The sequence below is a fragment of the Salmo salar genome, chromosome 13, assembly GCF_965601325.2.
Source record: "Salmo salar chromosome 13, fSalSal1, whole genome shotgun sequence".
Lineage (NCBI taxonomy): Eukaryota > Metazoa > Chordata > Actinopteri > Salmoniformes > Salmonidae > Salmo > Salmo salar.
This window is the reverse complement of record NC_138303.1, coordinates 86,722,291-86,747,500: the sequence shown is the minus strand read 5'-3', so window position 1 is coordinate 86,747,500 and position 25,210 is coordinate 86,722,291. Positions and strand designations below refer to the sequence as shown.

The 25,210-nt window shown below is 42.2% G+C and overlaps 1 protein-coding gene across 1 annotated transcript in view; it reads right to left on the bottom strand.

Annotated features, from left to right (window-relative positions):
• Positions 1-4,942: 4,942 nt before the first annotated feature.
• LOC106568037 (nectin-3-like protein) overlaps positions 4,943-25,210 on the bottom strand; it is an 86,130-nt gene continuing 65,862 nt past the window's right edge. Inside the window, exons 6-8 of the mRNA XM_045692301.2 lie at positions 16,693-16,837; positions 12,023-12,125; positions 4,943-6,628 (exon numbers count right to left, since the gene is read on the bottom strand). Of these exons, the coding sequence (XP_045548257.1) occupies positions 6,461-6,628; positions 12,023-12,125; positions 16,693-16,837 (416 nt within the window). The 3' untranslated portion in view covers positions 4,943-6,460. The remainder of the gene's footprint in view (positions 6,629-12,022; positions 12,126-16,692; positions 16,838-25,210) is intronic.

Sequence of the window (25,210 nt, the reverse complement as noted above, 5' to 3'; positions counted from 1 at the left end):
GTTCCAGAGTCCAATGGCGGCGAGCTTTACACCACTCAGTCCAACGCTAAGCAAAGTGCATGGTGATCTTAGGCTTGTGTGCAGCTGCTTGGCCATGGAAACCCATTTCATGAAGCTCCCGACGAACAGTTATTGTGTTGACGTTGCTTCCAGAGGCAGTTTGGAACTCAGTAGTGAGTGTTGCAACCGAGGACAGATGATTTTTAAGTGCTACTCACTTCAGCACTCGGCAGTCCCGTTATGTGAGCTTGTGTGGCCTACCACTTCACGGCTGAGCCGTTGTTGATCCTAGACGTTTCCACTTCACAAAAACAGCACTTACAGTTGACCGGGGCAGATCTAGCACGATAGAAATTTGACACACTGACTTGTTGGAAAGGTAGCATCCTATGACGGTGCCAAGTTGAAAGTCACTGTGCTCTTCAGTAAGTCCATTCTACTGCCAATGCTTGTCTATGGAGACTGCATGGCTGTGTGCTCAATTTTATACACCTGTCAGAAACGGGTGTGGCTGAAATAACCGAATCCACTCATTTGAAGGGGTGTCCACATACTTTTGTATATATAGTGTATATTATCCAACAATGAGGTACACATTTATTCTCATATCACAGTGTCAAATATATACAGTTGAAGTCAGAAGTTTACATACACTTAGGTTGGAGACATTAAAACTCGTTTTTCAACCACTCCACAAATTTCTTGTTAACAAACTATAGTTTTGGCAAGTCGGTTAGGACATCTACTTTGTGCATGACACAAGTAATTTTTCCAACAATTGTTAATTAACAGACAGATTATTTCACTTATAGTTCACTGTATGACAATTCCAGTGGGTCAGAAGTTTACAATACACTAAGTTGACTGTGCCTTTAAACAGCTTGTAAAATTCCAGAAAATGATGTCCTGGCTTTAGAAGCTTCTGATAGGCTAATAAACATAATTTGAGTCAATTGGAGGTATACCTGTGGATGTATTTCAAGGCCTAACTTCAAACTCAGTGCCTCTTCGCTTGACATCATGGAAAAATCTAAAGAAATCAACCAAGACCTCAGAAGAAAATTGTAGACCTCCACAAGTCTGGTTCATCCTTGGGAGAAATTTCCAAACACCTGAAGGTACCACGTTCATCTGTACAAACAATAGTACACAAGTATCAACACCATGGGACCACGCAGCCGTCATACCGCTCAGGAAGGAGACGCATTCTGTCTCCTAGAGATGAACGTACTTTGGTGCGAAAAGTACAAATCAATCCCAGAACAACAGCAAAGGACCTTGAAGATGCTGGAGGAAACAGGAACAAAGGTATCTATATCCACAGTAAAACGAGTCCTATATCGACATAACCTGAAAGGCCGCTCAACAAGGAAGAAGCCACTGCTCCAAAACCGCCATAAAAACAGCCAGACTATGGTTTGCAACTGCACATGGGGACAAAGATCGTACTTTTTGGAGAAATGTCCTCTGGTCTGATGAAACAAAAATAGAACTGTTTGGCCATAATGACCATCGTTATGTTTAGAGGAAATAGGGGGAGGCTTGCAAGCTGAAGAACACCATCCCAACCGTGAAGCACAGGTGTGGCAGCATCATGTTGTGGGGGTGCTTTGCTGCAGGAGGGACTGGTGCACTTCACAAAATAGATGGTATCATGAGGCAGGAATATTAGGTGGATATATTGAAGCAACATCTCAAGAAATCAGTCAGGAGGTTAAATCCTGGTCACAAATGGGTCTTCCAAATGGACAATGACCCCAAGCATACTTCCAAAGTTGTGGCAAAATGGCTTAAGGACAACAAAGTCAAGGTATTGGAGTGGCCATCACAAAGCTCTGACCTCAATCCTATAGAAAATTTGTGGGCAGAACTGAAAAAGCGTGTGCGAGCAAAGAGGCCTAGAAACCTGATTCCGCTACACCAGCTCTGTCAGGAGGAATGGGCCAAAATTCACCCAACTTATTGTGGGAAGCTTGTGGAAGGCTACCCGAAACGTTTGACCCAGGTTAAACAATTTAAAGGCAATGCTACCAAATTCTAATTGAGTGTATGTAAACTTATGACCCACTGGGAATGTGATGAAAGAAATAAAAGCTGAAATAAATCATACTCTCTACTATTATTCTGACATTTCACATTCTTAAAATAAAGTGGTGATCCTAACTGACCAAAGACAGGGAATTTTTACTCTGAATAAATGTCAGGAATTGTGAAAAACTGAGTTTAAACGTATTTGGCTAAGATATATGTAAACTTCCGACTTCAACTGTACATGCAAATATGGGTTTGTGGAGAAATACTTTTATCGACTTTATGAGCAAGAGCTGCTCTGGTTTTCTTGTACCTCTGTGTTAGACTAGGTTTTATAGATAAGCTTTCAGAAACAATATGTTCCTCCCCCATTTAGATGTCATGAGCTGGACTTGGCTAATAGTGTTTGTCTCCCTGCTGTGGACTGCTCTGTAAACAACCTGCTGGCTGTTGATCGGTGATAAACCACTTCTATAAATGGTCACAGATCAATACTGAGAAATATGAATAAATTTATAGCACTTTTGTGTTCTTCTTAGCCTGATTTATAGGTGTTTCACAGTGCTATAGAGAGCATAACTGGCTCTGAGCTCCACTGATTGAGTCATTCAGAGGGCTCAGTCTGTACTGGGAGGTGAGGAGGAACAGAAATACTACAATGCATTGAACGAGGCAAACAAGCACACACGCACGCACATGCAGGCATGGTGAGAGACACACACATGCAGCCGATTTCAACAGATGGCACATCACCAAGTATGGTGCCCGTGATCACCCCTGAATGGTTTTAAAGACTCGTCCCTCTCATCTCCCCTCCCTCATCCTTCATCCTTCATCCCTTCTTTCTTCACTGCTTCGCCACAAAGCCATCAATTATTCCATACCTGTCTCCATGGCACTGGATTTCTTCATCCACCTTTTCCAGCAGTGAAATAAATTATATGACAAACAGCTCAGGGGAAGAAGAAAGGCCAAGCCCCTCCTCTTAAGGGCAGTAAATTGCTCGAGTCTGGCCCCCTATCCACCATTCATGTCTCAGGCGAGAGAGAGAGAGGAGAGAGAGAGAGAGAGAGAGAGAGAGAGAGAGAGAGAGAGAAAGAAACAGAGGAGAGAGAGAGAGATAGAGAGAAATACATTTTCCTATATGGATAACTTTTCCTGGGTTGTGAAAACTGTTGTACGACCGAATCCTCATGACCTGACGCCATCACTGTGGCTGTCCAGTCCAGCCACTGGCACACAAACATGTTGACAGCGCTAGTTTAACAACACCTCAAAAGGTTTTAACCACTGTTATGGGTCACATATAATCACTCTCACCGTCACCGTTTTACTGCTGGGTCTCTGACAGAAGAGTTGGAGTCCCTCTTCCCTCCATGGGCAGAACATTTCCTGGATAGAAATGATGATGATGATGATGATGATGATGATAGGCCCTCACTGACCTGAAGCAGAGCTGATATCTGTCAATCAGGTGTCTCTGCAGGCATACGATTATTCTAGATATATTTCCTGGCTGTATCTGCGTGTCGAGACGTTACTCATTCTCTATCTGGCCTGTACACCAGCACATTAACAGGGGAGCACTATTCATTAAACTAACAGGGAGGATGTATGTCTGGAAGAGGCCAGTACGTAGGACAGCTGCTGGCCAAAAGAAGAAATCCCTCTGTGAACGTGAACAAACTGAAAATCCATTCATAAACTCATATTTCATTTCTAAAATGTCTTGTTGCCCTTTAAGACCAGTCTAAATTAAACATTACATTTAACTATGTATGAGCTGACAGCCTTATGCAGGATGAGGTAGCCTCTTTAGGAATGTGCTGAGATCAGTTCCCAAACCACCAATGCTATCCTACACATACCATCATAACGATACTTGTTGTACAGGAGAACTACAAAAGGGAACTCCTCTACTCCCGCAATGTATTTTTGCAGTCCAATCCCAAACTACCCACCATTAGGCTACATGACGTCACAGCCCAAAACTGAGTTCAAACCAATGATGTATATAAAAACTGGATTGCTGATGCTATGTATTGGTCAATGGGAGGCTTTGCAGCCACCGGTCGGCCATATCGGCACTCCTCAGTGGCCATACGGAGCAGTCCTCCATAAGAATGAATGCAATTCTACAATATTTCAATTAAATATTTAAAGGACGAAATTACATGTATTTTTTGTTGTAGATAGTAACATTAAAACTTTCTCAAAGTTACACTTTATTTTTTATTTGTTTTATTTTTATGTTTAGCTAACATAATATAATTAAAAAATATGCATTCATATGTCAATACTAGAATAAAGGTGGCAAAAACAAATGTAGACATTAATAAATGCATTTCCATAGCTTCCAAAATATTTTTTTTACAATGGTGGGGGATTGCCAAGATGGAGTGGCTTCAAAACAGCGCCCCCTATCAGTCATGTAGTGTATATATAAATCATTGGTCCAGACAGTCTCTAATCTTTAGCCCCTCGGGATGGTCTGGTAAAACTAGCCCCTCACACACTTATGCCGTTCTACTCGTGCATCAGCAGGGCAGTTTGTTAGCTGATGGAAACTGAGCGAGGTTTTCCCGGGAATTAACACATTTGTATATTTTATTAGTTATTGCATTCCTGAGAGCTTATTCACCAGTGACAGGGAAACAAACAATGGCCTTATTGTGGGTTGGAGCTCAGCTAGAGCCCTGGTCCCTACCAGCCTGGCCAGGAGAGGAGAAGCACAGAGCTCATCAGCACTCTGTTATGTGGGGCTCAGGTCCTTAGCAGAATCCTGTCTAGGGCTTATACTGCCCTTCCTATCATTTGACCATATGACGATGTCATACAAACAGACTACTTATATTGTATAAATATGATGGTAAAAACATTTAATAAATACCACTGTGTAATAAACATAATGTTTAATATAAAAAAAATAAGAAAACAGTGCATATATTTAACTAGTCACAATGGAAGAATTACAATAAAAAAAACGGATCATATCTATAGTGGAAAGGATCCCCCTTCAAATATTAACATGGCACAAGAAAATTTGAAAAACTACAAACTTGCAATGAAAAAAACTAAATCTGATTTTCTCACTGACGAAAGAATGATTAATGTTTAAATTTCATGTGCGGAAGTAAATATTTTACATGATTCAGTTGACTTCTCAAAACACTAGAACTACACCACATTTATCTTTTCTGAACATTTTAGTTCTGAACATTTGAATACAGCAAATTTACATTATATGTTACTATCTGAATGCTACTCAATGAAATAGTTGATCCTGATGTAACACAAGTGACTGGTCCTTCAGACCAGGATTTTCCAAACACGGGAACTGGGGCCCGCCCTGGGTGCACTTTTAGTTATTTTCCCCTAGCACTATACAGCTGATTCAAATTATCAGAGCTTGATGACAAGTTGATTATCTGAATCACCTGTGTAGCGCTAGGGCAGAAAACAAAACGTGCACCCAGGGGGCGTCCCAGGACCGAGTTCGGGAAACTCTGCTTCAGACAATGTTGTCATCTTTGTTCTTATACCAGAAAGTTAGAATCCTACTAAATTGGCTGCGTGTTTACCAGAACAATTTTGAGATATGTCTGATATTTAATACCACAATTATATAAATATTTATTACATTTATTTCAGTAGTTTAGCAGACGCTCTTATCAAGAGTGACTTACAGTTAGTGCATTCATCTTAAGATAGCTACCACATATCTCAGTCATAGTCAGTACATTTATCCTCAATAAAGTAGCTATCAGCAAAGTCAGTGCTATTGGGGGGGAACAAGTCAAGTACGAGTGTTAGGGGGGTGCTGTGGGATTATATAAGAGGGTTTCCGATGTCTTAATTAGGTTTAAATCTAATTCAAAAAGCATAACTGAACACAGGATTATCACATAATTACAATATTACTATAGCTACCGTGACATAGTAATTTATTTCACTCCTATACAGGTTAAAGATTAGTACGGTGTGTTCATATTATTCCACTCCTATATAGTACACAACAGAGATTAGTGCGTTGTTTTAAATAGCTATTTTGTCGTACTGTACCAAGTCGGTTTCCTCCCATTCCCCCTACCGTTATGCTCTGTTTATTAATGTGGTTGGGAACAGAAAAGGTGTGTGGTGGTTTATGGTAGTGGAGCGGAGGGGGTGTATGGATGTGTTCCTCAGAGAACCTCAGCAGTTTATGCTTCGGCCTCATTAGTCTTGTTTCTTACAGCTCATAACTGCTACTCTCAAATGAGTTTAAATGTGGAGTAGACACATCTGTGAAGGCTTGGTCAAATCATGAGCTGTTTCTTTGCCTGCGTTCTTCACATTGTAAAGGATGGCCTCTGGGAGCATGCATGGCGTTGGGTGGGGACGGGGTGAGTGATTGATTGACAGGTCCATAGAAGGGCTCAAGATGTGTCTGTCACACATAGTTTTCCCGGTGGTTGATGTAGACGCGGTCCGTCCCATGCTGGTGACACACCCATTCCTGATAAGACAGTGGCTGGTGGGAGTGGCTTCGGGGTTCCCGGGGCGCGAGCCTGGTGGGTGTTCTCTCTGCCATCTCAAACCGTCGATCAGCCCTGCGAGTCTGCAACACACAACAAAGAGGACGGGATGACACTCTCAGTCGCTGTTGATATACAATAAACATATCATATTCCAGAAATTAAAAAAACTTTCCATTTCAATCCTAAATATATGCAGCTAAAAAAGAATATCAAAGATGTGTGAGTTGTAAAGGATGTTGTTTAGGTAGGCACTGAATCAGTAGAGAGGGGCTCACAAAGGAGAGATGTTAATTGGATGGAAATGACTGTTCTCCCAGTAGTCCAAACAGACAGCAGCCATTGTTGGAAATACTAGACCCAAGCTCTACATACACAGATATTCATTTAAAAACAGGGAGAAAAGAAACCTTACTCGTGGGTGGTTTCAATAGTATTCTTGTCTGTGTACGCATCTGATAAATTACTAAAATGTAAATATTCTTGTAGTGTTATTTGCAGACATAACTGCAAATATGTCTGTCGGAAAGATATCAGTTTGTCTCTGTGAATGGTTTGTCCTCTGACAAATCAATTGTAAATTTCGGTGTTCCTCAAGGTTCCGTTTTAGGACCACTATTGTTTTCACTATATATTTTACCTCTTGGGGATGTCATTCGAAAACATAATGTTAAATTTCACTGCTATGCAGACGACACACAGCTGTACATTTCAATGAAACATGGTGAAGCCCCAAAATTGCCCTCGCTAGAAGCCTGTGTTTCAGACATAAAGAAGTGGATGGCTGCAAACTTTCTACTTTTAAACTCGGACAAAACAGAGATGCTTGTTCTAGGTCCCAAGAAACAAAGAGATCTTCTGTTGAATCTGACAATTAATCTGGATGGTTGTACAGTCGTCTCAAATAAAACTGTGAAGGACCTCGGCGTTACTCTGGACCCTGATCTCTCTTTTGAAGAACATATCAAGACTGTTTCAAGGACAGCTTTTTTCCATCTACGTAACATTGCAAAAATCAGAAATTTTCTGTCCAAAAATGACGCAAAAAAATTAATCCATGCTTTTGTTACTTCTAGGCTGGACTACTGCAATGCTCTACTTTCCGGCTACCCGGATAAAGCACTAAATAAACTTCAGTTAGTGCTAAATACGGCTGCTAGAATCCTGACTAGAACCAAAAAATTTGATCATATTACTCCAGTGTTAGCCTCCCTACACTGGCTTCCTGTTAAGGCAAGGGCTGATTTCAAGGTTTTACTGCTAACCTACAAAGCATTACATGGGCTTGCTCCTACCTATCTTTCCGATTTGGTCCTGCCGTACATACCTACACGTACGCTACGGTCACAAGACGCAGGCCTCCTAATTGTCCCTAGAATTTCTAAGCAAACGGCTGGAGGTAGGGCTTTCTCCTATAGAGCTCCATTTTTATGGAATGGTCTGCCTACCAATGTGAGAGACGCAGACTCAGTCTCAACCTTTAAGTCTTTACTGAAGACTTATCTCTTCAGTAGGTCCTATGATTAAGTGTAGTCTGGCCCAGGAGTGTGAGGGTGAACGGAAAGGCTGGAGCAACGAACCGCCCTTGCTGTCTCTGCCTTGCCGGTTCCCCTCTTTCCACTGGGATTCTCTGCCTCTAACCCTTTTACAGAGGCTGAGTCACTGGCCTACTGGTGTTCTTCCATGCCGTCCATGGGAGGGGTGCGTCACTTGAGTGGGTTGAGTCACTGACGTGGTCTTCCTGTCTGGGTTGGCGCCCCCCCCCCCCCCCTTGGGTTGTGCCATGGCGGAGATCGTTGTGGGCTATACTCGGCCTTGTCTTAGGACGGTAAGTTGGTGGTTGGAGACATCCCTCTAGTGGTGTGGGGGCTGTGCTTTGGCAAAGTGGGTGGGGTTATATCCTGCCTGTTTGGCCCTGTCCGGGGGTATTATCGGATGGGGCCACAGTGTCTTCTGATCCCTCCTGTCTCAGCCTCCAGTATTTATGCTGCAGTAGTTTATGTGTCGGGGGGCTAGGGTCAGTCTGTTACATCTGGAGTATTTCTCTTGTCTTATCCGGTGTCCTGTGTGTATTTAAATATGCTCTCTCTAATTCTCTCTTTCTCTCTTTCTGTCTTTCTCTCGGAGGACCTGAGCCCTAGGACCATGCCTCAGGACTACCTGGTATGATGACTCCTTGCTGTCCCCAGTCCACCTGGCCGTGCTGCTGCTCCAGTTTCAACTGTTCTGCCTGCGGCTATGGAACCCTGACCTGTTCACCGGACGTGCTTGTTGCACCCTCGACAACTACTATGATTATTATTATTTGACCATGCTGGTCATTTATGAACATTTTAACATTTTAACATTTTGACCATGTTCTGTTATAATATCCACCCTGCACAGCCAGAAGAGGACTGGCCACCCCTCATAGCCTGGTTCCTCTCTAGGTTTCTTCCTAGGTTTTTGGCCTTTCTAGGGAGTTTTTCCTAGGGAGTTTTTCCTAGCCACCGTGCTTCTTTCACATGCTTTGCTTGCTGTTTGGGGTTTTAGGCTGGGTTTCTGTACAGCACTTTGAGAATATCAGCTGATGTACGAAGGGCTATATAAAAATAAATTTGATTTGATTTGATTTGATTTAGTATACTGTAGTATTTACTGTGGTATTTTTGCAGACATGATAGTAGTATATTGTAGTAATTACTCATCAAATTATTTTTGACATAGAAGTGTGGGCTTGAGGAAACTTACTCGACAAATACTAAAGGAGCAAATTTTCCATAACCTGTAGGTACGAAGGACTGGAGTCTGGATAGTTCAGAGCTACTGCTGTTTTCTATAACATGTATGGAATACAATACAGCATATGGTCTATACTTCTCAGTCATGGGTGGCACAAATTGGGATATGGGGATGGGAATGGGTGGGGTATATGAAAATTAAATAATGTAGTATTACTATAGAAAAAAAATCTGTAGTGTTTTTGCCAACAATGTAGTGTTTTTGCAGACATTACTGTAGTATTTACAATACTATTCTACAGTATACTACAACATTCTATAGTCAGCACTACACGATCGAGGGGGTACTTAAGAAATAAGGCATAATGGGGAGTGGTATATGGCCAATATACCACGGCTAACTGCTATTCTTAAGCACGACGCAAAGCGGAGTGCCTGGATACAGCCCTTAGCCGTGGTATATTGACCTTATACCACAATCCCCAAAGGTGCCTTATTGCTATTATAAACTGGTTACCAACGTAATTAGAGCAGTAGAAAGACAAGTTTTGTCATACCCATGGTATACGTCTGATATACCACGGCTGTCAGCCAATCAGCATTCAGGACTCGAACCACCCAGTTTTTAATACAGTTTATACCATGGCATTGTTGAATACTCCTTTCTGATTGGCTTGAAGGGAATTCTAGAGTGTGCATTATTTCCCAATAATGCACAGTATATTTGCACGGTAGAATTCAATGGCTATAGATTATTTTTACAAGTTTTGTTTGACCTGCTTTTGAAAGCAAAAGTCGAATAGAAAACAGTATTGGTATTGTTGAATTCGATTTTCAGAATAGCAAGCTAGGATTGATGGTTTGGTAGGCTAAACTAGCAAGTATGTTTGTTTGGTTACCATGGCAACTACTGTCGCTATCTAGTAAACTTGCTAGCTACTTCAGTGGATGTTGAACACATTTCAACACTTGCGCGTCTTGGAACACACCTTCCACGTTGTTCATTATTTTCCATAGAATACATAGCCCCTCGTTGATTATTCTTTACGAGTAGTATAGCTAGTATTCTACAGTATACTACAAAATGATATAGTAGTGTAAGTACTACACATGATCAAGGGATACTACAGTGTGGAGTATAGTATTCTCCATTATACTACATTTCACCAGTTTACTACAGAATTCTCTAGTATCCTAGACTAAGTACTATAATATTCTATAGTAAACTGTAGTATTTTTTCATGTGGGCTGTTAGGAGCAGTGTGGTGTAGTGAAACAACCCTAACCTAACCCTAGCTTCATGTCTACATCACTGTTCAACCTTCACCCTTAACCACAACCCTAACCCCAGATGTAGCCCTAACCCTAACACCATCTGCAACCCTACACATAATAAAGTGTGTAGTTTTAATGTCACGGGCACAATTACAGTGAAATTCCTTTCTTGCAAGTTCCAAACCCAACAATGCAGTAATCAATATCAATGTAGCACTAAAAATAACATCAGAGCAAAAACACACAAGAAATAAAAATTAAGTAACAAGCTTTATACAGGGTCAATTCCAATACCATAATTTACAATGTGCAGGGATATTGGAGTGATAGAGGTAAATACTGCATGTATAGGGTAAGGTGACTACGCATTAGGATATATGATAAACAGAGAAGCAGCAGCATAAATTATGACTGTATGTGAGCATGTGTGCATGTGTGCAGAGTCAGTATAAATGTGTGTGCAAGTTATGTGTGTGTTGGAATGTCAGTGTGCGTGAGTGTGTAGAGTCCTGTGAGTGTGCATAGAGAGACAGTGCAAAAATAACAAATAAAATACAAGGGTCAACTTAGATAGTCTGTGTAGCCATTATGTTAGCTATTTAGCAGTCTTATGGTTTGGGGATAGAAACTGTTAAGAAGCCTGTTGGTGTCAGATTTGATGCACCGGTACCGCTTGCCGTGCGGCAGCAGAGAAAACAGTCTATGGCTTGGGTGGCTAGAGTATTTAACAATTGTACGGGCCTTCCTTTCACACCACCTGGTATAGAGGTCCTTGATGGCAGGGAGCTCGACCCCAGTGATGTACTGGGCTGTCTGCACCACCCTCTGTAGCGCCATGCAATTGAGGGCGGTGCAGTTGTCATTCCAAGCAGTGATGCAGCCAGTCAAGATGCTCTTAATGGTGCAGCTGCATAACTTTTTAAGTATTTGAGGGCCCATACCAAACCTTTACCACTTCCTGAGGGGGAAGAGGCGCTGTCACGCCTTCTACACGACTGTGCGCGTGTGAGTGGACCAATTTAAGTCCTTATTGATTTAGACCCTGAGGAACATGAAGCTCTCGACCCTCTGCATTGCAGCCCTGTCGATGTGGATGGGGATATGCTTGCCACTCCGTTTCCTGTAGTCCACGATCAGCTTCTTGGTCTTACTGACGTTGAGGGAGAGGTTGTTGTCTCGGCACCACACTGCCAGGCCACTGACCTCCTCCCTGTAGGCTGTCTCATCGTTGCCAGTGATCAGGCCTAATACCGTCGTCAGCAATCTTGATGATGGTGTTGGAGTCGTGTTTGGTCACGCAGTTGTGGGTGAACAGGGAGTACAGGAGGGGATTAAGCACACACCCCTGTGAGGCCCCCGTGTTGAGGGTCAGTGTGGCGGAGGTGATGTTGCCTACCCTCACCACCTGGGGTTGGCCCTTCAGGAAATCTAGGATCTAGTTGCAGAGGGCGGTGTTCAATAATAGTACAGTGCAGTGTTTACCTGTGACAGGGAGGCCACCTGTGGTGCATGGACAGCCAGAGGGATGGCTGTGGGTCTCTCTGTGTAGGGAGGAGGTGGTTTGTGTGTTGGAGGTAGATCAATCCTGCAGGGAGACAGGAGAAAATAAAAAACATTTGTTGTCACTCTTAAAATGTAAGCAGACAGTGACTAAAACTCACACCGTAGGACATATTATTGTGAGATGGCAAACCAGGAAATTGCAAAGTGGTTGGACCAGATTAATTAAATTGTTAGGAACGGTTTCCACTGTGAATTAAATCAATTACAGACTAGAATTGACAGGCGCTAAGCCGGGTTTAATAGAATGATTAGGTTAACATCCATCCCTAATAAAGGCTCACCTCACGCTTGGCTTGCCAATCAACCTAATCTCCTCCCACATCCTTCAAACCACACTCAAGTTCCCCTCAACATCAATCCCCCTCCACCAGCAAAACACTGACCAACTCCCCTCCAATGGATCCTGTTCTAAACACTAGTTGTAAAAACCATCCTCCTACTTCACCTCACACAACCATCACAGCATCTTCACTCCACTACACTGTCAGCTCTTTCCTCTACACTTCACTCCTGTTTTGGAGAGCTGTAGTATCATCTCTCTTGCTCTAACTCCAAATTGTTGTCCTTCACCCAGGTGATACACACAGGGACGTGTAATATTAGGTTGTGGATGTACTTCCTATTATGGTAGTGATGACCCTCACATTCCAGAGAATTGGAAAGCAGCTTGAGTTCATAGTTAATTTTTGCAACCTTTCCCCACTGATCAAAAACATATACACTTGGACCTGTGGTCATTTATTACCTCTCATCATAATCATTGATTTCTAAAAAGATTGATCACCCTAAAGTGCATCCCTTATAACTGCCTTGCTCCTAGGTCTCCAGCTCCTTCTCTCCTACTTGGATGAGACCTGGAGAGAAGACATGGTTGATGTATAGTTAATGAACTTGCGTGTGTTTCCCACAGTAGCCTCTGTGACAAAAGACTGCACCAGATCCATTAGAAGAAGACCTGGGCTTTAATGTGTGTGTGATGACAGAGAGGGATGAGGCCTGGAATCATTCAGCCGGGCCCACAGGGTCAGTAGGGACGCCCTCAGGGGGACACAGGCAGGGTCACACTCAGGACGACTGCCTTTTTTTGGCATCAGACACACACCAAGAAGGCCCAGAGTAGAGTAGACACACCCGTCTGAACCTGAGTCTGTGTGTGTGTGTGTGTGTGTGTGTGTGTGTGTGTGTGTGTGTGTGTGTGTGTGTGTGTGTGTGTGTGTGTGTGTGTGTGTGTGTGTGTGTGTGTGTGTGTGTGTGTGTGTGTGTGTGTGTGTGTGTGTGTGTGTGTGTGGGTGTGTTTGAGTAGTAGAGCTATGTGGCACACACACACATGCATGCAGGGACAGAAAGTATTTTTTTCCATTCGCACACAGCTGTTCAATACTGGGTTTCAGATCAGGGTCATGTTTCTTTTGGCCAGACTGGATGTATTAGAGTCTTCTCCAACAGTCAGACTAAGAATCTGCTCTCACACTCACCAGCTCCAAGGCCGTGGGGACAAACGGCTGTAGAATCCAAATGTGAAACTCCAGTGAAAGAGCCAGAGAGTCGAGATTTAACAAAGCGATCAGACTACTATCATAATGGTTAAATAACACCTTGGATCAATGGCAAAACTAATAAAACAATCTAGGCTTACTTTCAGCATTATTATCAGGATTAAACTAGTGCTCTTAATCAGAAACTGCTAGAATGTAGGGATAGGGTTTGGGTGAGTAAGAGTCAAGCATACATACAGTTCAAGTCGGAAGTTTACATACACTTAGGATGGAGTCATTAAAACTCGTTTTTCAACCACTCCACAAATTTCTTGTTAACAAACTATAGTTTTGGCAAGTCGGTTAGGACATCTACTTTGTGCATGACACAAGCAATTTTTCCAACAATTGTTTACAGACAGATTATTTCACTTGTAATTCATTGCATCACAATTCCAGTGGGTCAGAAGTTTACATACACTAAGTTGACTGTGCCTTTAAAAAGCGTAGAAAATTCCAGAAAATGATGTCATGGCTTTAGAAGCTTCTGATAGGCTAATTGACATCATTTGAGTCAATTGGAGGTGTACCTGTGGATGTATTTCAAGGCCTACCTTCAAACTCAGCGCCTCTTTGCTTGACATCATGGGAAAATCAAAAGAAATCAGCCAAGACCTCAGAAAAGAAATTGTAGACCTCCACAAGTCTGGTTTATCCTTGGGAGCAATTTCCAAACGCCTGAAGGTACCATGTTCATCTGTACAAAACAATAGTACGCAAGTATAAACACCATGGGACCACGCAGCCGTCATACCGCTCAGGAAGGAGACGCGTTTTGTCTCCTAGAGATGAACGTACTTTGGTGCGAAAAGTGCAAATCAATCCCAGAACAACAGCAAAGGACCTTGTGAAGATATTGGAGGAAACAGGTACAAAAGTATCTATATCCACAGTAAAACGAATTCCTATATCGACATAACCTGAAAGGCCGCTCAGCAAGGAAGAAGCCACTGCTCCAAAACCGCCATAAAAAAGCCAGACTATGGTTTGCAACTGCACATGGGGACAAAGATCATACTTTTTGGAGAAATGTTCTCTGGTTTGATGAAACAAAAATAGAACTGTTTGGCCATTATGACCATCGTTATGTTTGGAGGAAAAAGGGATGGCTTGCAAGCCAAAGAACACCATCCCAACCATGAAGCACGGGGATGGCTGCATCATGTTGTGGGGGTGCTTTGCTGTAGGAGGGACTGGTGCACTTCACAAAATAGATGGCATCATGAGGGAGGAAAAGTATGTGGATATATTGAAGCAACATCTCAAGACATCAGTCAGGAAGTTAAAGCTTGGTCGCAAATGGGTCTTCCAAACGGACAATGACCCCAAGCATACTTCCAAAGTTGTGGCAAAATGGCTTAAGGACAACAAAGTCAAGGTATTGGAGTGGCCATCACAAAGCCCTGACCTCAATCCCATATAAAATTAGTGGGCAGAACTGAAAAAGCGTGTGTGAGCAAGGAGGCCTACAAACCTGACTCAGTTACACCAGCTCTGTCAGGAGGAATGGGCCAAAATTCACCCAACTTATTGTGGGACGCTTGTGGAAGGCTACCCAACACATTTGACCTAAGTTAAGCAATTATAAGGCAGTGCTACCAAATACTAATTGAGTGTATGTAAACTTCTGACCCACTGGGAATGTGATGAAAGAAATAAAAGCTGAAATAAATCATTCTTTCTACTATTATTCTGACATTTCACATTCTTAAAATTAAGTGGCGATCCTAACTGACCTAAGACAGGCAATTTTTACTAGGATTAAATGTCAGGAATTGTGAAAAACTGAGTTTAAATGTGTATAAGGTGTATGTGCTAGGGTGTATGTAAACTTGCTACTTCAACTGTATAATCAAAGACACACACACACACACACTTAAATGCTTTCAACCTGAAAGATCCAAACAACCCCAGCTCCCGCTAGCTGAGAGAGTCTCCATAGGCTTTATCCTAAACTGCTACCATGACAGAAGAATGAGAGCCTTTTAGCAGAACTGCCTGCAGCCCAACAACTCCCATTCTCTCTAAATGAATGTACATTGATGTACTGTATTGTACATTACATTACTCTGTATTGTAGTGCAACCCTCCCCTGCATGCAGTGTTTAGCAGTGTGCAATGTACGTTAATAAAGGCTGTAGCACCACGGACTGATTGTTCCCACATCAGACACATCCTCCTCAGCTCACTGTGTTTCTCTCTGTCTCCCTCATGAAGAACATCAACTGGGAGTGATGCTCCGCTAGGGGCCGCCCACTTCTATGGAACGGGAGCGGCTGATTGGCCAGCTCGTTCCGGGTGTCAGAAACTGAATCTGTGAATGGACGGTGAGGAACTGCAGACAGACAGGGGAGGTGTGGGATTGAGGAGGCCTTTCATGAACAAAAGGAACACAGAGATTATGTAATCCCTGTGGGGATAGAGATGCCGGACGGACCTCCATATCTATGGTGTATTAGGAGGATAAACCAATGAGAAAAACCTGCTATTGTTTTGCTTCACATCCTGTATTGGGAAATGCAGGAGGACAGGAGGATACACATATATGAGTTGAAATATTATATCAGCCACTTTCTTTGTGGCTTCCAAATCACTAGAATCAACTTAATCACTAGAATCCACCTACACACACATGGTCAGATGCCAGTCACAGACCTCTTGGTCAGGGAGTGACCCAACTCTCAAGGACTGTAAATAATTTCATCTAAAAGTTCCTTCCTTCTCCTTGCCTTAACGTTAACATGAGCACAAGTCTAGCAATAGAAACTAACTCAGAAAAACAAGACAAGGAACTCCTGCCAAGACTGCAATTACCTGTCACCCCTGAACTTTATACCACCACCTCTTTACTTCCCTGCACCAGACTCCATTTTATGGTACACTGCAGTGGGATGACTCAAAACGCAGTATGTGTAGGAAAGCCCTTTGGATTTGAGTTAGACTGTAACTCTATGCTGATTTGATACAGTCACAAAACATATCAGTTGATGATATAACTCATGGCTTAATTGATTAGCTACTGCCGTAGTATACGGTGACATCACTTTAACTCACACTTTGTCTGTGAACGCTGGGGGCGAGGTCTTCCGTGCGGTGAGGATGATGATGGTGAAGACAGCAATGAGGAAAAGGGCGAGGACCGCCCCCATCACTGCCCCCGCCACGGCAATGGAGTTGTACCTCTGTTCCTGAGACTGGTCTGGAAAAGAACACAGACGGATGATATGAAACAGCACAGACACAACACCACATAAAATAGCAGTGTGGATATCATGCAGAAATAAGTGAGAATATACAAATCCAGGAACATTCTAAGAGTGCACATGTAGGTTTAAGAGGCTATGTGTGACGTGTGTGTGTCTGTGTGTGATGTGTGTGTGTGTTAGAGAGAGAGAGAGAGAGAGAGAGAGAGAGAGAGAGAGTTTGTTGTGTGCAGCAGGCAGGTTACTTGCTATGTCTCCCAGCAGTACTAACTACAGTAACAGTGTAATTAGGGGCTCCATGCTGCTCCTGCTAAAGGCTCTCCCCTGCAGGTCTCCAATACTTCACTTGGCCTCATTCACTTTTCACCTCAACCTCCATCTTTCTCTATCAGTCTTTCTCCCTGATCCTGTGCATGTAAGGTGGCTTGGCAACCTCTCTCTGTTAACTCTGTTAGATGACATGCTCGTTATCCATGTCGGGGGTCCAGAGAGGGGATTATCAATAATTATGATTAATTAAGATGAATTAAATTCACAGAACCCTGGCCTGTGGCCAGTGAGGTGGAGAGGGCACTTATACAACCTAGTGGCATACACACAACATTTATGGGGCCCGGTTGCACATAACAGTGTGGTTGCTTATTAGTTAGTGGCATGAAAGAGGGCTGATAGGGCTGAGAGGAAGGAGAGAGAGGGTAAAGAGAGTGTGACAGCCAAGAGATGAGAATCAAAAATATCATCTCAATTATGATGCAGAACAAACAGCCTGGGACCTTGGGTCGACCCATGTACACCCCTCCTCCCTCCATCTTCCTCTATACATACACCTCACATGGCCGACAATAGGGGTGTTGGACTTAGCAGGAGCGCAAAGGGAGATCACACACCGGATCTTGAATGAGACGAGAAAGTGAAAAGGAGAGGAGAGGAGGTATTAGTCAGACAGTCCTCTAAGGGCCATAGCAACCGCTCCCTTTGATAAACATGACAGCAGATGATGAGTCAAGCACAATGACCTTAAGACTCTCTTTATCTCTGCCCACTTTAGCTAACGTACGTCTGATCAGAGACATGGCCAGAGCGTAGATACTGCTCCTATGAGCTGAGTGGGGTGGGGTGGAGACAGGTGTGAGGTCTATAGGTGATAGGAGTGTGTTGTAGGGTGTGTGGATGTCCATGTTTAACTTTTCCATGACCAACACCTTTAAGAGGATCAGATAGTGAAAGAGACAAGAACCGCCAAGGTTATAAAACTCCATCCTGGCAATGCATTCCAAAACTACAAACTGACCCAGGCAGAGGGTTAATCCTCTCAGGGTCTCAATGTTTCACTCAATCTCCCAATTCACCAGTTTCAGAACAGTGCTAAATGCTGACAGACAGAGCCAATCCCAAATCCCCCTGAAAGGCCAGAAGGAAGCAGAAGTTTACGACCGAACCCCCGCTCCTAACCCAGTTTAGGTCAGGGCGACCCTAAACACCCTGAACACACCTCACTGACCTATAGAGGTCAAACTGAGGGTGGGAGGGGTCAGAGGATGCCCCTGAGACAGTCACCCACCCACCCTAAAATCACCACAAGTAAGGTCAAGGGTCACGTGGTTACTGGGACAACAGCTAGCCATGAGGGAGCAGATGCTCATGTAGAGGGCGGATCAGACGGAAGGAGGAGGCGGGACAGGAAGAGTGTGGGTGGTCGTGGTCTGTCACCCTCTCAAGCATCTGTCCCTATCAGACACCAGCTAGCAGCACAGTGGGGCACAGTCCTGGTGGGCCCCACTACTCTGTTTGTTACAGTCGAGCTCAATCTTTATTTAAGAATGAACTGATTCCTAAATTAAATATTTTCACATTCATTTAGAATGTGCACTACCCTGCTGTCTGCACTGTGGGTTGTCGAATCTGGTTCGTAAAGTATCCCTTGAATCTCTTCATATCTGCTGAAGGTGATAGATAAGACAAATCAATGAATATATGTGTTAATTGGGGGTTTCAATGCAATTCAAGCATAACAGACTGAAACTCATTACTGTTGGAGAGCTGGTGTTAAATTAACATTCCACTCAGTACTATAGTATTAGGCCAAGGTGAATGAGACCTTGAACAACTTTCATAGATTAACTACTGAAAGAAAAGCAGATCTATAACGTTTCACACTTGAGAGTCAGGAAGCAAGTTCAGGGATTGAGTGTATTAATAAATAAACACAACTTAATACAAAATAAGAAACATGAACAACGCACAGACATGAAACAGAAACAATGACGCCTGGGAAAGGAACCAAAGGGAGTGACATATATAGGGGCAGGTAATCAAGGAGGTGATGGAGTCCAGGTAAGTGTCATAATGCCCGTAACGATGGTGACAGGTGTACGCCATAACGAGCAGCCTGGTGACCTAGAGGCCGGAAAGGGAGCACACATGACAAGATAAAAAAGAATAAGAGTTTCTGGAAAAGCTGTGTCGTGATGACATACAGTGCCTTCAGAAAGTATTCACACTCCTTGACTTTTTCTACATTTAGTTGTGTTACAGCTTGAATTTCAAATTGATTAAATTGAGATTTTTTTTGTCACTGGCCTACACACAATATCCCATAATGACAAAGTGGAATAATACTTTTAGAATTTTTTACTAATTAATAAAAACGAAAAGCTGAAATGTCGTTAGTCAATAAGTAAGTATTCAACCCCTTTGTTAAGGCAAGTTCAGAAGTCTACCTGTGCTTAACAAGTCACATACTTTAATAAGTTGCATAGACTCTGTGTGCAATAATAGTGGTTAGCATGATTTTTGAATGACTATCTCATCTCTGTACCCCACACACATACAATTATCTGTAAGGTCCCTCAGTTGAGCAGTGAATTTCAAACACAGATTCAACCACAAAGACCAGGGAGTTTTTCCAACGCCTCACAAAGAAGGGAGCCTGTTGAAGACATTGAATATCCCTTTGAGCAAGGTGAAGTTATTAATTACACTTTGGATGGTGTATCAATACACCCAGTCACTACAAAGACAAAGGCTTCCTTCCAAACTCAGCTGCCGGAGAGGAAGGAAACCACTCAGGGATTTCACCATGAGGCCAAAGGTGACTTTAAAACAGTTACAGAGTTGAATGGCTGTGACAGGAGAAAACTGAGGGTGGATCAACAACATTGTAGTTACTCCACAATACTAACCTAATTGACAGAGTGAAAATAAGGAAGCCTGCACAGAATTAAAATATTCCTGTTTGCAATAAGGCACTAAAGTAAAACTGCAACAAATGTGGCAAAGTAATTAACTTCATGTTCTGAATACAAAGCGTTATGTTTGTGGCAAATCCAGCACAATACATCACTGAGTACCAGTCTTCATATTTTCAAGCATGGTGGTGGCTACATCATGTTATGGGTATGCTTGTTATTGGAAAGGACTAGGGAGTTTTTTTCGGGATAAAAATAAACAGAATAGAGCTAAGCACAGGCAAAATCCTACAGGAAAACCTGGTTCAGTCTCCTTTCCAACAGACACTGGGAGACAAATTCACCTTTCAGCAGGACAATAACCTAAAACACAAGGCGAAATATACACTGGAGTTAGTTACGCTAGCGTCCCACCCGCGGTAAGGCCAGTGAAATAGCAGGACGGCAAATTCAAAACAACAAAAATCTCAAAATTCAAATTTCTCAAACATACAAGTATTATACACCATTTTAAAGATAAGATTCTCCTTAATCTAACCACAGTGTCCGATTTCAAAAAGGCTTTATGGCGAAAGCAAAACATTAGATTATGTTAGGACATCACCTTGACAAGAAAAACCACACAGCCATTTTCCAAGCAAGGAGAGGCGTCACAAAAAACAGAAATACAGCTAAAATGAATCACTAACCTTTGATGACCTTCATCAGATGACACTCCCAGGACTCAATGTTACAAAATACATGTATTTTTTGTTCGATAAAGTTCATATTTATATCCATAAACCCCATTTTACATTGGCGCGTGACGTTCAGAAAATGTATTCCCACCAAAACTCCCGGTGAATGAGCACATCAATTTACAAAAATACTCATCATAAATGTTGATGAACTTTACAACAGTTATTGAAAGAATTATAGATATACTACTCCTTAATGCAACCGCTGTGTCAGATTTTAAAATAGCTTTTCGGCGAAAGCACATTTTCCAATATTCTGAGTACAGAGCTCAGCCATCAAAGCAAGCTATACAGTTACCCGCCAAGTTCTGGAGTCAACTAAACTCAGAATTAGTATTATAAATCTTCCCTTACCTTTGCTGATCTTCGTCAGAATGCACTCCCAGGACTCCTACTTCCACAAGAAATGTTATTTTTGTTTGAAATACTCCATATTTATGTCCAAATACCTCAGTTTTGTTCGTGCGTTCAGATGACTATCCAAAGGCATAACGCGTGAGCATAAAACAAGAGACAAAAAGTCATATAGTTCCATTACCGTTCATAGAAACATGTCAAACGATGTTTACAATCAATGCTTAGGGTCTTTTTAACATAAAACGTCGATAATATTCCAACCGGACAATAGCGTATTCATTACAGAAGAAAAAGAAGGAGCGGCGCGCCAAATGTGCCCGCGCAGTAAACAACTCACTGGTCCCAGGCAGTCCACTGATTGACTGAGCTCCTATTCTCTGCCCAGTAACAGTAGACAGATTAAGTTTCTAAAGGCTGTTGACAGCCAATGGAAGCCTTAGGAAGTGCAAAATGACCCCACAGACACTGTAGTTTGAACAGGGATTAGATAGAAGAACTACAAGTCACTTCCTGGTTGGATCTTTTCTCAGGTTTTTGCCTGCCATATGAGTTCTGTTATACTCACAGACATCATTTAAACAGTTTTAGAAACTTCAGAGTGTTTTCTATCCAAATCTACTAATATGCATATCCTACCTTCTGGGCCCAAGAAGCAGGCAGTTTAATTTGGGCACGTATTCATCTGAATTTATGAATACTGCCCCCTGTCACCAAGAAGTTATAACATCTACCGAAAAGACAGAAATGCCAACGGAGGCGGTGTTGCGGTCTATATTCAGAACCACATTCCTGTAAAGCTTAGAGACGATCTAATGTTAAATACTGTTGAAGTAATATGGCTACAGGTTCATCTGCCTCACCTAAAGCCCATTCTTGTGGGAAGCTGCTATAGACCACCAAGTGCTAACTGTCAGTATCTGGATAATACGTGTGAAATGCTTGATAATGTATATGATATCAACAGAGAAGTATACAGTTTACATACACTTAGGTTGGAGTCATTGAAACTCATTATTCAACCACTTCACAAATGTTTTGTTAAACAGCTTGGAACATTCCAGAAAATAATGTCATGGCTTTAGAAGCTTATGATAGGCTAATTGACATCATTTGAGTCAATTGGAGGTGTACCTGTGGATGTATTTCATGGCCTACCTTCAAACTCAGTGGGAAAATGGGAAAATCAAAAGAAATCAGACAAGACCTCAGAAAAAAATTGTAGACCTCCACAAGTCTGGTTCATCCTTGGGAGCAATTTCCAAATGCCTGAAGGTACCACGTTCATATGTACAAACAATAGTACGCAAGTATAAACGCCATGGGACCACGCAGCCATCATACCGCTCAGCAAGGAGACGCGTTCTGTCTCCGAGAGATGAACGTACTTTGGTGCGAAAAGTGCAAATCAATCCCAGAACAACAGCAAAGGACCTTGTGAAGATGCTGGAGGAAACAGGTTCAAAAGTATCTATATCCACAGTACAACGAGTCCTATATCAACATAACCTGAAAGGCCGCTCAGCAAGGAAGAAGCCACTGCTCCAAAACCGCCATAAAAAAGCCAGACTATGGTTTGCAACTGCACATGGGGACAAAGATCATACTTTTTGGAGAAATGTCCTCTGGTCTGATGAAACAAAAATAGAACTGTTTGGCCATAATGACCATCGTTATGTTTGGAGGAAAAGGGGGAGGCTTGCAAGCCAAAGAACACCATCCCAACCGTGAAGCACGGGGGTGGCAGCATCATGTTGTGGGGGTGCTTTGCTGCAGGAGGGACTGGTGCACTTCACAAATCAGATGGCATCATGAGGCAGGGAAATTATGTGGATATATTGAAGCAACATTTCAAGACATCAGTCAGGAAGTTAAAGCTAAATGGGTCTTCCAAATGGACAATGACCCCAAGCAAACTTCCAAAGTTGTGGCAAAATGGCTTAAAGACAACAAAGTCAAAGTGTTGGAGTGGCATCACAAAGCCCTGATTTCAATCCTATAGAAATTTTGTGGGCAGAACTGAAAAAGCGTGTTCGAGCAAGGAGGCCTACAAACCTGACTCAGTTACACCAGCTCTGTCAGGAGGAATGGGCCAAAATTCCCCCAACTTATTTTGGGAAGCTTGTGGAAGGCTACCCGAAACGTTTGACCCAAGTTAAACAATTTAAAGGCAATGCTACCAAATACTAATTGAGTGTATGTAAACTTCTGACCCACTGGGAATGTGATGAAAGCAATAAAAGCTTAAATAAATCATTCTCTCTACTATTATTCTGACATTTCACGTTCTTAAAATTAAGTGGTGATCCTAACTGACCGAAGACAGGGAATTTTTACTTGGATTAAATGTCAGGAATTGTGAAAAACTGAATTTAAATGTATTTGGCTAAGGTGCATGTAAACTTCCGACTTCAACTGTATTTTCTTGGTGATTTACATATTGACTGGCTATCGTCAAGCTGCCCACTCAGGAAAAAACTTCAAACTGTAACCAGTGCCTGCAACCTGGATCAGGTTGTCAGTCAACCTACCAGGGTAGTTACAAACAGCACAGGAATTAAATCATCAATATGTATTGATCACATTTTTACTAACGCTGCAGAAATTTGCTTTAAAGCAGTATCCAAGTCCATAGGATGTAGTGATCACAATTTAATAGCCATATCTAGGAAAACAACATTTCCAAAGGCTGGGCCTAATATAGTGTATAAGAGGTCATACAATAAGTTTTATAGTGATTCATATGTTGATGATGTAAAGAATATTTGCTGGTTTTGTGGTGTGTAATGAGGAGCAACCAGACGCTGCACTTGACGCATTTATGAAACTACTTATTCCAGTTACTAGTAAGCACACACATATTAAGAAAATGACTGTAAAAACTGTTAAATCCCCTTGGATTGCTGAGGAATTTTTAAATTGTATGGTTGAGAGGGATGAGGCAAAAGGTATGGCAATTAAGTCTGGCAGCCCAACTGACTGGCAAACGTACTGCAAATTAAGAAATCATGTGACTAAACGAAATAAAAATAAAAATTAACCACACTATGAAACAAAGATAAATTATATAAATAATGATAGTAAAAATCTTTGGGCCACCTTAAATGAAATTTTGGGGAAAAAAGCCAACTTGACTCCATTTATGGAATCAGATGGCTCATTCATCACAAAGCCCACTGATATTGCAAACTACTTTAATTACTTTTTCATTGGCAAGATAAGCAAACTTAGGGATGACATGCCAGCAACAAACGCCAACACTACACACCCAAGTATATCGGACCAAATTCTGAAAGACAAGAATTGTACTTTTGAATTCCGTAAAGTTAGTGTGGAAGAGGTGAAAAAAATATTGTTGTCTATCAACAATGACAAGCCACCAGGGTCTGACAATCTAGATGAAAAATTACTGAGGATAATAGCAGACGATATTGCCACTCCAATTTGCCACATCTTCAATTTAAGCCTACTAGAGAGTGTGTGCCCTCAGGCCTGGAGGGAAGCTAAAGTCATTCCGTTACCCAAGAATAGTAAAGCCCCCTTTACTGGCTCAAATAGCCGACCAATCAGCCTGTTACCAACCCTTAGTAAAATTCTGGAAAAAATGGTGTTTGACCAGATACAATGCTATTTTAGAGTAAACAAATTGACAACATCAAATTGACAATTTCAGCATGCTTATAGGGAAGGACACTCAACAAGCACAGCACTTACACAAATGACTGATGATTGGCTGAGAGATATTGATGATAAAATGATTGTGGGGCTGTCTTGTTAGACTTCAGTGCAGCTTTTGAAGTGATTGATCATAGTCTGCTGCTGGAAAAAAGGTATGTGTTATGGCTTTACACCCCCTGCTATAATGTGGATACTTGTCTAACAGAACACAGAGGGGGTTATTTAATGGAAGCCTATCAAATATAATCCTGTTAGAAAAAGGAATTCCCCAGGGTAGCTGTTCAGGCCCCTTGCTTTTTAAAATTTTTACTAACGACATGCCACTGACTTTGAGTAAAGCCAGAGTTTCTATGTATGTGGATGACTCAACACTATACACGTCAGATACTACAGCGACTGAAATTACTGCAAC